Source organism: Canis lupus, chromosome 1 (assembly GCF_003254725.2).
Source record: "Canis lupus dingo isolate Sandy chromosome 1, ASM325472v2, whole genome shotgun sequence".
NCBI classification, from domain to species: domain Eukaryota; kingdom Metazoa; phylum Chordata; class Mammalia; order Carnivora; family Canidae; genus Canis; species Canis lupus.
The window spans coordinates 104,083,348-104,096,280 of NC_064243.1; the positions used below are offsets into that span (position 1 = coordinate 104,083,348).

Sequence of the window (12,933 nt, forward strand, 5' to 3'; positions counted from 1 at the left end):
CGCTCTGAGGTCCGCGGCGCGGGGGCGCGCGGCCGGAAGCCCTGGTGGCCGCGTCGGCGCGGCGCCACGTCCTCGAGGGCCTCCAGGATGGTCCGGCGCTGCTCGGGCCTGACGTCCACGCGGAGGGGATGCGCCTGCAGGACGCGCCGCCGGACCGTGCTGCCCCCCGGCGTGGCCACCAGGTACTCGCCCGCCAGCGCGGCGGCTGCTGCCCGCGGCCGCTGGCGCCGCGGGGCGGGGGGAGGCCGGTGGCCCGGGCTCTGGGCCGTTCCGAGGCTGGGGACGGCGGGACACCGCCTAGGCGGGGACGAAAGACGGCGCTGGAGCCGGGAGAGGTCGGCCGCCGCGCCTCGGCTCCACAGCCGCCCACCCCGGCGCTCCCGGCGCTCCCGGCGCGCCCTCCCAAGCCCCGCGTCACCCCCCGCTCTCGGCCCCGCTTCTCCCGAGCTCTCCTGGCCCCGGCCCCGGCCCACTCGGCCCGGCCTGTTTGTTCTTAAAGATTTGCTTTATTTGGGGGGAGGGGGAGAGCGCGGAGCCTGAGGCCGGTCCTTCCCAGGGCGCGAGCTCAGGACCCTGGCTGAGGGGAGACGCTTGACCGGCAGAGCCACCGGTGCCCCAGTGCTGTCACTGTGAATTAAAGCCCTGCGGGTATTAAGATTCCCTTTGTGACAGTTCTGGAGGAAGGTGTTGATTTAAGATTCCTATTGCTGATGGGGCCGGGGCCGGGGCCGGGGCCTGGGTTCTCAGTGCAGGAGACCATTTCCCGTTCAGGCCCCATCTGGTTGCTTTATCAGCTCTCGGCAGGCCAGGATGAAGAACGCACAGATAGATACACAGGAGGACCATGAGGCCCAGAATAACTCTGAATGTTCTGGAAAGAAAGGACTAGACCCTTTACAATGGGAACAAGATACTCTATTCAAAAGATATTAGATGTTACAGGACCTGGAACCTATGTCATCAGAGTTTCTATAAATCAGCTATATTCTTAAAATTCGATTTATATTCTGATACCCTGTTTGGATTCGAAGCTGCGAGCCAAGAAAGAATTCTTGAGATGTCTTTTGGTGCGAAAAGGTGGTTGTAGGTTGTATTAAAGCACGGGGTCAGGACCTGTGGGCAGAAAGAGCTGCGCTGGAGCCGTAAGGAATGGCCTACTACATACTTTCAAGTTGGAAGAACATTAGGGAAAGTGTAAGTCTTTAAGGAATTTTGGAAGCGAGGTTTTTATGACCTTGAGGGGCTAGATATTGTTAGGAAAAGCTCATTTATTACTGTCTAATAAAACCTCAGCTGTGAGACCCTTGAAATATATAACCATGGATCATGTGCTTGGGGGATGATCGCCAACGGGTATCTTAAAGGAAGTTTCTGAAGCAGTTTTTGTATGTTATAGTACACTTACAGGATCCTGGGGGTAACCTTTTGCCCTTGGTGAAGTATCCACGTCCAGGCAGTTGAATCCTTAGAGGAATGTCACTCTGCCTGTTTCAAGGACTTATCAGTGGGCTGTAGGTAGTGAGGAAGTTTAATAATCTTTCTTCTGCCTTTGTTTCCCACATCATTAGGCGCTGATAGCAATGTCTTTCCTTACAGCTGATGTTACCGTCTTTTACTGGGCTTGGTGCCCTCTGCCAGATTCCTCCGCTGTATTCATATTTTCCCGTTTATCATTTGTGAGGATCTTAGGTGGATTTACTGAGCGATGTGCAGAAACCACCACATTTATTTTTATTTTTTATTTTTAAAGATTTTACTTATTTACTCATGAGAGACACAGAGAGAGAGAGGCAGAGACATAGGCAGAGGGAGAAGTAGGCTCCCTGTGGGTAGTCAATGTGGAACTCGATCCCAGGACCCCGGGATCACAATCTGAGCCAAAGGGAGTTGCTCAACCACTGAGCCACCCAGAAACCAAATGGTCCCAGAAACCATCACATTTAAACTGGAAACTTCTGGGATCCCTGGGTGGCTCGGCGGTTTGGCGCCTGCCTTCTGCCCAGGGTGTGATCCTGGAGACGTGGGTTCGAGTCTCTCATGAATGAATAAATAAAATCTTTTTTTTTTTTTTTTATAAATCTAAGGTACTTTTGGATTACTCCCCTTTATTTATTTATTTATTTACTTACTTACTTACTTATTTATGATAGTCAGAGAGAGAGAGAGAGGCAGAGACACAGGCAGAGGGAGAAGCAGGCTCCATGCACCGGGAGCCCAACGTGGGGATTCGATCCCAGGACTCCAGGATCATGCCCTGGGCCAAAGGCAGGCACCAAACCGCTGCGCCACCCAGGGATCCCCGAATAAATAAAATCTTTAAAAAAAAAAAAAAAACTGGAAACTTTTATCTCCTGCAGTTCCATGTGCTTGTAGTTTCTGAAGAGGAGAACAAAAGCAAAAGAAATGTAGATAGAATGAAATTTCCTTCCTACTTGCAGCTAGAGGCAAAAAGCAACCTTAGCTTGACAATAGCCAGCCCTCCAGTATATTGTAAGTCCTCCTAAGCATGAAAATCCCTTTACAAACTTCCTTCATCTCTACCCCCACTTACTTACCCACTAAGCATATAATCTGTGGCGCCTCAAATCACACCACAGCTCTTTATGCCCACAGCCCTGTCATCAATTTTACTAAACACGGGTTGTTGCAGGGCACCCGCATTGCTTTAGTGGCTCAGAGGGTTAAGGCTGACTCTTAATCTCAGTTTAGCTCTTGATCTCGAGGTGGTGAATTGAAGCTCCTCTACACTGGGATCCACCCTGGGCTTACAGCCTACTTAACAACAATCAGATTTTGCACCGAAAATGTCTTAGGAATTCTTTCTTGACCTCTGGCTCCTGGCCCACATCACACCAGTTTCCACTGGACAATGAAGACTCTCACTTCTGTGTACTAGAATAGTGACTTCTGAGAGTGGAGGTGCTCAGTCATTCAGCCCTCCATTCCATAGGTTTTTCTTTTACTCCACACTCATGTCGCAAACATGCTCTTCCATTTACTTCTTTGTATTTTCAGAAAAAGAAAACAAGAATCAGATCATTAACATGTTGGAGTGTCTGAAAATCCTGAAATATAAAAGAGCACATGATGATTGAAACACAAGTTTTCAATGAAATACTACCTTTGTGGGGTTATTGAGCTCAATAGTCAAGAAGGAATTCTTGAGACATTTAATGGCACGAGTTAGTGATTTTATTGAAATTACTATTTCAGTATTGACAGAAAGAGCTGCCCTTTGGCTGAATGGAGCTGGTGGTTCTTTGGTTAGTGTGCAAGGGAAGGGGTGTGCAGAGAGTACAAGATCATAAGTATGTCTTTCAACTTGTAAAACTACTCTTATAAGACTTCTCAGGCACTTACTCAGGTCCATATTAACATTCAGTGAGATGTAACAACCAGCTCTTATTTGATCCTTATAGAAGTATGCAGAGGATAGGCCAGCCTTCTGAGCTAACAGTGAACATTCTTTGCTTCAAGCCCTCATTATAATAGACTTAAAAATAAGAATTCTTTTCTTTCTTCTTATCTTTTCTTTTCTTCCTTTCCTTTCCTTTCCTTTCCTTTCCTTTCCTTTCCTTTCCTTTCCTTTCCTTTCCTTTCCTTTCTTTTTTCTTTTTTCTTTTCTTTTCTTCTTTCTTTTAAAAGATTTTATTTATCTGACAGAGAGAGAGCACAAATAGGCAGAGCAGCAGGCAGAGGGAGAGGAAAAGGGAGAAGCAGACTTCCCGCTGAGCAGGGAGCCCAACACAAGCTCTATCCCAGGACCCTGGGATCACAACCTGAGTGGAAGGCACATGCTTAACCTACTGAGCCACCCAGGCACCCAGCTCTTTTATTTCTTTCATTCAATGTGTATGTATTGATACTGTGAATAAAAGACAGAAGCATCATCATCTACAAAGAGATTTTCATATCATTGAAAATATTTCTTAAATTAGTCACCATGACAATTTGCTGCTCTATCCCTTTTAATGTGTATATAACTACTTTCTAAATGTATAGATGGGTGCATGAAATGTAAAACGGTAGATCACTTTTGTGTGGATCTCATCTCACTTCCATCATTCTTCTCAAGTCTCCATCATTCTTCTCTGCTATGAATGCTGCTTTAGAGTCCTCTCTGTATATTGCCCTGTGTGTCATTTTAGATCAACCCTAGGACCAATAGATCAGGGTTAAAACCTGATCCCTTCAATGTGCTGGATATTCTGGATGTTTGACAAAAGATTCGCAAAAACAAAATAGAAGAATAATTTGTTTACTCTCTTAGATTATTATTGTTTTTTATTAATTTATTTAAAACTGTTAGATGCCACCTACTAACTATGAAATTCTCAGAAAGGTTTGTTGTTGCCTTTCTTGCTATTCTAGTAGAACCTAGAACTAATTACTATAAAACCCATTCAGTTCCAAGTCCCCCAAGAATTCTTGCCTTGGAGTTCTACCTCTAATTCAAAAATGTATCCCTTGGCAAAACTACTGCCTTGTTTAAAATGTGGACTGCCATCCCACTTCAGTACTCCTGAACAGAATCTCCATTTTCACAAGATTTGCAATGCACTGTATTAAAATTCTAATTCACGGGATACCTGGGTGGCTCAGGGGTTTAGCGCCTGCCTTCCCTCCAGGGCGTGATCCTGGAGTCCCAGGATCAAGTCCCACATCTGGCTCCCTGTATGGAGCCTGCTTCTCCCTCTGCCTGTGTCTCTGCCCACCCCGTCTCTCATGAATAAATAAAATCTTAAAAATAAAATAAAATAAAATTCTAATTCACATTGGACTTTGATAAGTACCTTTGTAACCCACCAAAATTTTCCACCTTAGAAATAAACACAGCTATGGGTGCCTGGGTGGTGAAATCATTTAATCTGCCTTCAGCTCAGGTCATGATCTCAGGGTCTTGGGATCCAGCCCTACATTGGGTTCCCTGCTTAACAAGGAATCTGCTTCTCCCTCTCCCAACCTGTTTGCACTCTCTCTCTCTCAAATAAATAAATAAAATCTTGAAAAAAATAGATGCAACCTATAATGCATGATATAAATTACAGTACTTAGGAATTTGTTATGCCTCTGTTGACATATTTATTTATTTATTTATTTATTTATTTATTTATTTATTTATTTATTTTAAAGATTTTATCTATTTATTCATGAGAGACACACACACAGAGAGGCAGAGACACAGGCAGAGGGAGAAGCAGCCTCCATGCAGGGAGCCCCATGTGGGACTCGATCCCGGGACCCTGGGATCATGCCCTGGGCCAAAGGCAGATGCTCAACTGCCCAGCCACCCAGGTGTCCCAACACCTTTATTTTATAAATTATCTTGGATAAACATACAGTATTTATAATGGTTTTCTGAATCATATGCCATCCTCTTATGTCAAAGTTGGACAATACATTAGAGCATATTACTGTGTTAAACATTATCTTAGTGCATAAGCAGGAAGCTGACCTAAGGCAGAACCACTTCTAATATAACTTCGCTAAAAGGAGTTCACTCCTTGGGGAATCACAGATAGAAACTACTCCAGGTAGAGTTGTCACACAAAGGAAACTTGACTTGCAGCAAATACGGAGATCACAGAGAGTAACTTCCCAACAAGAGACTCCCAGAGCCAGAGGGAATGATTTCCTTTTATTTAGGGTTAGGGTAGATATTTAGAAATTGGAGCCTTGTCATCTTATGTAGAGCTAAGTATAAGGTGGCATATGAAGCTGAAGATAACAGTTCTATATGTACTTTGTTATATAAATATGAGGTTTGTGCTTCTCCTTGAGTGGAGATTTTAGTATTATAATGAGTTAAAAGCAACTGTTGGTCATTCCATGGGTCACTCCTTGGTTCAGCTGCATAATTGTGAGTCAGGGGTTAAGCTAAAATTGGCCCGGGCCAACCTTTTTCACAGGGGAGTTCGCCTCTTTTGCTGGATAGTTTCTGTTTCCATCACAGGAGTCTATGCCTGAAGTAAAAGATTAAGGTAGAAAGAAGAGGCTAAGAAAAATATGGGACAAAGAGGGTACAAGCCCATAAGCAGTAAGGGTCAGATAATGGGATCTAGCTGGTGACATTTAACTCCCTATTTCATCTTAGGTATGTTGTGAACTCTGCCGGCCTCTTGGTAACTGTGGTATTTATTGCAGGGGCTGCTGACATTCAGGGATGTGGCCATAGAATTCTCTCAGGAGGAGTGGGGATGCCTGAACCACACTCAGCGGGAACTGTACAGGGATGTGATGTTAGAGAACTATGGAAACCTTCTCTTCTTGGGTGAGGATGACTCCTTCCAGGTTTCCCAGAGCACACTCTGGGTTTTCTTCCTTCCTTTGAAGACTGACTCTTAGAAGATTCCTCTGCATGACTGGAATTCGGATCCATGCAATAAGGGAAATAAATGGGGATTTGTAGATGTGGAGAAAAATCTTCATGTTTCCTTTTCAGCTCTAGCTTCCCCTTCCTTTTTTTAAAAAATTTTTTAAAAACATGTTATTTATTTATTTATGAGAGACAACACAGAGAGAGGCAGAGACATAGGCAGAGAGAAGCAGGCTCCATGCCGGGACCCCGATGTGGGACTTGATCCCGGAATCACGGGACCATGCCCTGAGCCAAAGGCAGAGGCTCAACCGCTGAGCCACCCAGGCATCCCTAGCTTCGCCTTCCGTTGTTTTTTTTGTTTTTTTTTTTTTTTAAGATTTTATTTATTTATTCATGAGAGGCAGAGAGAGAGAGAGGGGGGGGGGGGGCAGAGACACAGGCAGAGGGAAAAGCAGGCTCCATGCAGGGAGCCCGATGTGGGACTTGATTCCAGGACTCCAGGATCATGCCCTGGGCTGAAGGCATGCATTAAACCGCTGAGCCACCCAGGGGTTCCCCCCTAATTCTCCTTCCTTAAGGAGCATCATCATTTCTGTTGATGAATGTCAGTACTAAACATTGACACGCATCAAATGGTACCGCCCAATTTTAAACTCCAGTTTTTATTTATTATTATTGTATCTAGTTCTTGGAAGTAGAAGCCATGATTTGAATATTTGAAACTCCTTCTGCTTGTTCTTTTTTTCTTTTTTTTAAGATTTTATTTATTGATGAGAGACACACAGAGAGAGAGGCAGCGACACAGGCAGAGGGAGAAGCAGGCTCCATGCAGGGAGCTCGATGTGGGACTCAATCCTGGGTCTCCAGAATCACACCCTGGGCTGAAGGTGGCGCAAACCACTGAGTCACCCGGTGTGCCCTCCTACTGGTCCTAAAGGGGCTGTTGGTCAGTAGCATTTGGGAAGGTATTATCTATACTTTTACACTGTCCTGTGGTCTCTACTGAGCATGATACTTGATTGAAAATCTCCAGCAATACCCATTTTCCTTTTTCCTAATAACCAGGCCTCATTGTGTCAAAGCCAGACCTGGTCTCCTTTTTGGAGCAAAAGAAGGAGCCTTGGAGTGTGAAGAGAAAGAAGAGAGTAACCATCCATCCAGGTAAGTAGAAATGAATGAGGCAGATGACAGAGGTGTGGTCCACATGTGAAGGGGGAAGAGAGACCTTAAACTGTGGTGGGAGTAGTTCTCCTTGAAAGGATACACTCTTGAGAAACCTAGTTTATATTTTTCTCCCTGTCACAGAGGGACATGTGCTATCCAACATTATCAAGCTCTTAGCTTCTCTAAGGATTCTCCTTCAGCTCCACTGATGGTCCATCACTTCCACAGGGAGGGCCAGGAGACTCCCCTGGGAGTGGGAGGGTCTCCATTGCTGTGAGGGTCCTGGGGAAGTCTCCCTGTTTCTCAGGATCCATAGCCTTAGCCCTTTGTAAGTTCTGTTTTGCGTCGTGAGAAGCATGTCGGAGTAGTGGTGGGCATACTGGGGTTTGGTGCAGAAATCCTGGGAACACTGGAGACAGATATCACGTTTTCAGACTTATGCATTCCAATGTTATGGAGGCTTTACTCTTGATTGTACAAAATTGACACTCAGTAATTTCATCAGATGACAAAGCACCTCCCTAAAATAAGAAAATCTAATCCTTTATTTCACTTTGAAAGTTAATTTTTTCTTTGTATGAACTGAAATTAGGATATAACAGTGTGTTCCATTCCTCAGTGGTGAAATAATCTAATGTATCTGTTTGTATCCTAGAATTCCTACCTAAATTAATGCCATGGGGGAGCTAGAACTTTTAGACCTTAGAACTTGAAGCCTATAATAAATTCTCAATTTTTACCTTCTTTCTTAATACTTGCATCATTGTATGAATTTGTCTTGTATGACAGGAATTTCTTTTTATTTTGTCAAGTGTGTTTTCACTTTCTTATTAGTTATATATGAGATTCATCTGTTTTTTATTAGATCAAAAGTTCTGATATGACATGGGCATGTGAGGTAGAGGGATGTCTGGGTGGCCAGTCAGTTGGTCCCAGTTCATGATCCTGGAGTCCTGGGGCTCAAACCCTCCACCCCCAATGGGATCCCTGCTCAGTAGGGAGTCTGCTTCTCCCTGTGCCCTTCCCCTTCTGTGCTCTCTCTCTCTCTCCCTCCCTCAAATACATGGATAAAGTCTTAAAAAAAAAAAAAAGCAGTGAGGTATAATTCGTATAATTCCTGTATTTTAAAGAAAATTTTGTTCATAAATGTAATTTTACTTCAGTGAAAATTAGTCATTGGGTTTTTCTTCTACTTTCCTTGGAGTATATCTGAATTTAATCCCAAATATGTATTTAATGTATAGTGGCTTTAGCATATTTTGCAACGTTTTTGGTGTTTATTTAGAAATGAAGATGTTGTTTATTTCCTTGGTTCTAAGGAGTGGGTTGTGGCCTTAAATTCTCTGTTCAAGGAGGGATATATTAATAAAATAATACATTTGTATAATGCCTTTTTGAGTGGTTGTTCATATGATTTTCACTTACAGCTTTTAATGATTGATTTTAATGAATATTCTTTATAATACTGTGGTCAGTGAAAACCTGCCAATAATTCATGCTTGTTTTTTATGATACATAGAGTTTAAAATTAGTTTTATAGAAAATTTCCTTGAGAATAATGCATCTGTTTGGTTTTTTTGAAAGATTTTATTTATTTCTTTATTCATGAGAGATGGAGAGAGAGGCAGAGACACAGGCAGAGGGAGAAGCAGGCTCCATGCAGGGAGCCCCATATGGGACTTGATCCCGGGTCTCCAGGATCCGGCCCTCGGCTGTAGGCAGCACTAAACCACTGAGCTAACTGGGCTGACCTGTTCTTTTTTTTTTTTTTTTTTTTTTAAGATTTAATATATTTATTTGACAGAGAGCACAAGCAAGAGGACCAGCAGAGGGACAGTTAGAAGCCGGCTCTCCACCTAGCAGGGAGCCTGACATGGATGGGGCTCAATCCCAGAACACTGGGTCACAACCTCAGCTAAGGTTTAACCACTAGCCACCCAAGCGCCCTTATGTTGTTCTTTATGATATTTCTTGTTGATGAGTGGTGAACATCTCTGCCCTAAATCCTATGTGTTTCCCAATTCTCAGCCACATTCTTGTAATGAGGCATGATTCCACTGTTTCCAGGAGCTGTTCTGCCTGGGTTAGAAGTACAATTTTGTCATCAAATACATGTAAATTAATATGCTTCTGCACAGTTTAGGTGTTTCTTCACACATCTCCCTTGCAAGTTCACTACAAAAGTTTAAGGTAGACCTTCATGAGTACTGGGATTTGTTTACGTGGTTGAATGCAAGCCCCACATGAACACTGCAGAAGTGAATATTATAAGTCACTCAATTCTTCTGCATTGTATCCTGCCAATGATAGCCTTGAAAAATATATCCTGATGTAAACTGCTTTTTTCAAGTTTTAAAGACTTTATTTATTTTACAGAGAGAGTGAGTGTGTGTGGATGGGGTGGGGGATGAGGGAGGGAATCTCAAGTAGACTTCATGCTGAGCACCGAGTCCAGAGTCTGTTGAGGAACCTGAACCCACAACCCCTGAGATCATGACAGCCAAAATCAAGAGTCAGACACTGAACTGACTGAGCCACGCAGGCAACCCACATTGAATAGATTTTATCCCAGATCCTGTGTCAGGCTAATGAGTGTTTGATGAGGTGGTGCACATCTGGGATAATTAGTCAAGAGACATGCTGGGGTCAGACTGAGTGGTGGATATTGTTGGGAAACGATTCTGTGGGTTTAAGTTACTCTGTATGTTAAGGATAGAGGCACTGAAAGTGTTTATCCTTAATTGGCTTTCCGCTGCTGTGCGAATATTAAAATGCTTTGAAATATAGTGACAATATCTTACCCTTAGATGGAGGACAGATTTGTTAACTATAGAGGAAAACGGATATCGTCTTCTATGGCAAAGGTTCAGGAAGATATGTTCTCTGCTCCTTCAAGATATTGGGGTTTCCTGTGCTCAGGGTCTCATAGATGCGACACAAACCCACTGCATATGCAGCATCTACATGTGTGAAATGGGGATTTGGAGCCGGCAAGTGAAATTAGCGTGATCAAGAAATTTGTGCTGTTTCATGTGTCATGAACCCTAAGATCCTTGGACTTGAATCTGAGAGTCCTCTGTCTTCTGCTAGCATTGGAAAATTGTTATAGGCAAGCTTGTTCCACTATAGAATATGTGGAACATGGAATTTTTATACTTCTTGGGATTATCCATGGGTTTATTTAAAAATGAAGTTGATGGGCACCTGGGTGGCTCTGTCACTGAGCCTCTGCCTTGGGCTCAGGTTGTGATCCCAGATTCTGGGATCGATCTCCTGCAGGGAGCCTGCTTCTCCCTCAGCTTTTCTCTCTGCCTCTCTCTGTGTGTCTCTCATGAATAAATAAACAAAATCTTAAAAAATAAAAACATGAAATTGATCTTTATGTGTCTGTTTCTCCTTTTAATTTATTTGTTCACTTGTTTTTTAGCCTCCACCTATAAGTGAAATCATGTGTTATTTGCTTTTCTTTGCCTGACATATCAGCACAGTACTTTCTAGGTATTTACGGTGTCCAGCACAATACTTCCTAGGTCTATTTTCATTGTCATCAATGGCAAGAAACCACAAAAAAGGCAGAAACAGACCCACTCCAAAAATAAAACAGAACTGCTGCTTTCTGGAGTGGAATGGAGAGGGATGATGGGCCAACTGGGTAAAGGGGAATGGAAGGTATAGGCTTTCAGTTATAGAATAGATAAATCATGAGGCTGAAGGATATAGCAGAGGGGATATGGTCAGTGGTATTGTAATCTGGTTCTATGGTGCTAGGTACTCGCTACACTTGCATGGAAAAACTTTTAAGTTGCAAATGGATGTCAAAAGAAAGCCAGAGCAACACCTGGCTATCAAACAAGCTAGAGTATTTTTTTCTTGTACGATGTTTATCGTGCTTTGGTACCAGGGTAATGCTGGGCCTCATAGGATAATGTTGAATATGTTCTGTGCAATCCACTATTTGTGAGATTTTGATGGATTGTCATTTATTATTATTACTTTTTAATGTTAGGTAGAACTGACCAGCGAAGGTATGTGGTCCTGGACTTTTCTGTGCTGGGAATTGTTTTTATTCTACATTCAACTTTCATTCTTGTTATTGGTCTGTGAAGATCTACTTGTTGGGTTTAAGATTTATATTTCAATCTTGGTAGTTTTATATATATAGGGGAATTATTTGGGATTTTTCTAAATTATCTGATTTGTTAGTATATAATTTTTCATGGCAATGTTATCACAGTATGTATTTCTGTAGTTATCGGTTGTGTTTTCTGTCCCATTTCTTGTTTTAATTTTTGAGACTTCTCTCCTTTTTTTTAGTTAATGTAGTTAAAATTTTGATAATTTTTTGGAAAATCTGGGCATTGATGTCAATGTTAAGTTACTGTTTATTATGGTCCCTACCTCTAATTTTTCTTTGTTAGTTTCTTTCTCTACTTGATCACAGCTAAGTTTCTTCTTTTTCTAGTTCCTTGTCTTGTAACGTTCAGAAGAAAAGTTGGGGGTGTCTAGGTGGCTCAGCGTTTTCGCATCTGACTCTTAATCTCAGCTTAGGTCGATCTCAGGGTCTTGGGTTCAGGACCCAGTTAGCCAGTTAGGCTTCATGTTAGGTATGGAACCTACTATAATAAAGAAATGAATAAATAAAAGAAAAGGAAGAAAGTTGAAACTGCAACTTAATTCAGGCATTTATAGTATTACAGAAATTGAAAATGGAATGTGTTGTAGAAAAAATTACTAGAAATAAACAATACCAGTGATAACCAACAAAACAACAAAAAAATAAGGATTCTTCAGGGTTTTTTATGGATGTCATCTGTAAAGAGATAAACTTGCATTTTCTTTTCCCATTTAGATTCATTTAAGGTTTTTTTTTTTCTCCCATTCAGACTAGAATATCCAGTACTGTGTTGAATAGAAGTGAAATCCCTTTTTTATGATCATGCACAAGAAGCTTACAGTTTTTTTACTATTGAATATATTAGATTTTAGGTTTTCATAGCTATATGGCCTTTATTAAGTTGAGGTGGTTTGCTTCTATTCCTACTTTATTGAGTGTTTTTAATAATGAAACATTGTCCAGTATGCTCATATTCTTATTCTGCAGCAATATGATTGCCATTTTTGATCTTCATTCTGTTAATGTGGAGCCTTTAACTTATAATTTTCCATATGTCAAAACACCCTTGAATTCCAGGAAGAATTGCCTTTAATTCTGTTGTAAAATGTGCTTTTGATTCAGTGTGCTAGTTTGCTTTTTTATTGTGGATTTTGTATAACTGCGCCTCACAGGTAGTAGTTTGTAATCTTCTTTACTTGTACAGTCTTCCTTTGCCTTTGACAACCTGGTAACACTGGAGTCACAGAGACTATTTTGATAATTTCCCTTCTCTTCACTCCCTGAAAATGTTGGAAGAGATTTGAAATACTTTTCCATGGGACTCCTGGGTGGCTCA

At 42.2% G+C, this 12,933-nt stretch overlaps 1 protein-coding gene across 1 annotated transcript in view; it reads left to right on the plus strand.

Moving 5' to 3' along the window:
- Positions 1 to 12,933, plus strand: part of LOC112643685 (zinc finger protein 91-like) — a 231,578-nt gene that overhangs the window by 210,485 nt on the left and 8,160 nt on the right. The window contains 3 exon segments of the mRNA XM_049109060.1: positions 10 to 182; positions 6,145 to 6,271; positions 7,385 to 7,480. Of these exon segments, the coding sequence (XP_048965017.1) occupies positions 10 to 182; positions 6,145 to 6,271; positions 7,385 to 7,480 (396 nt within the window).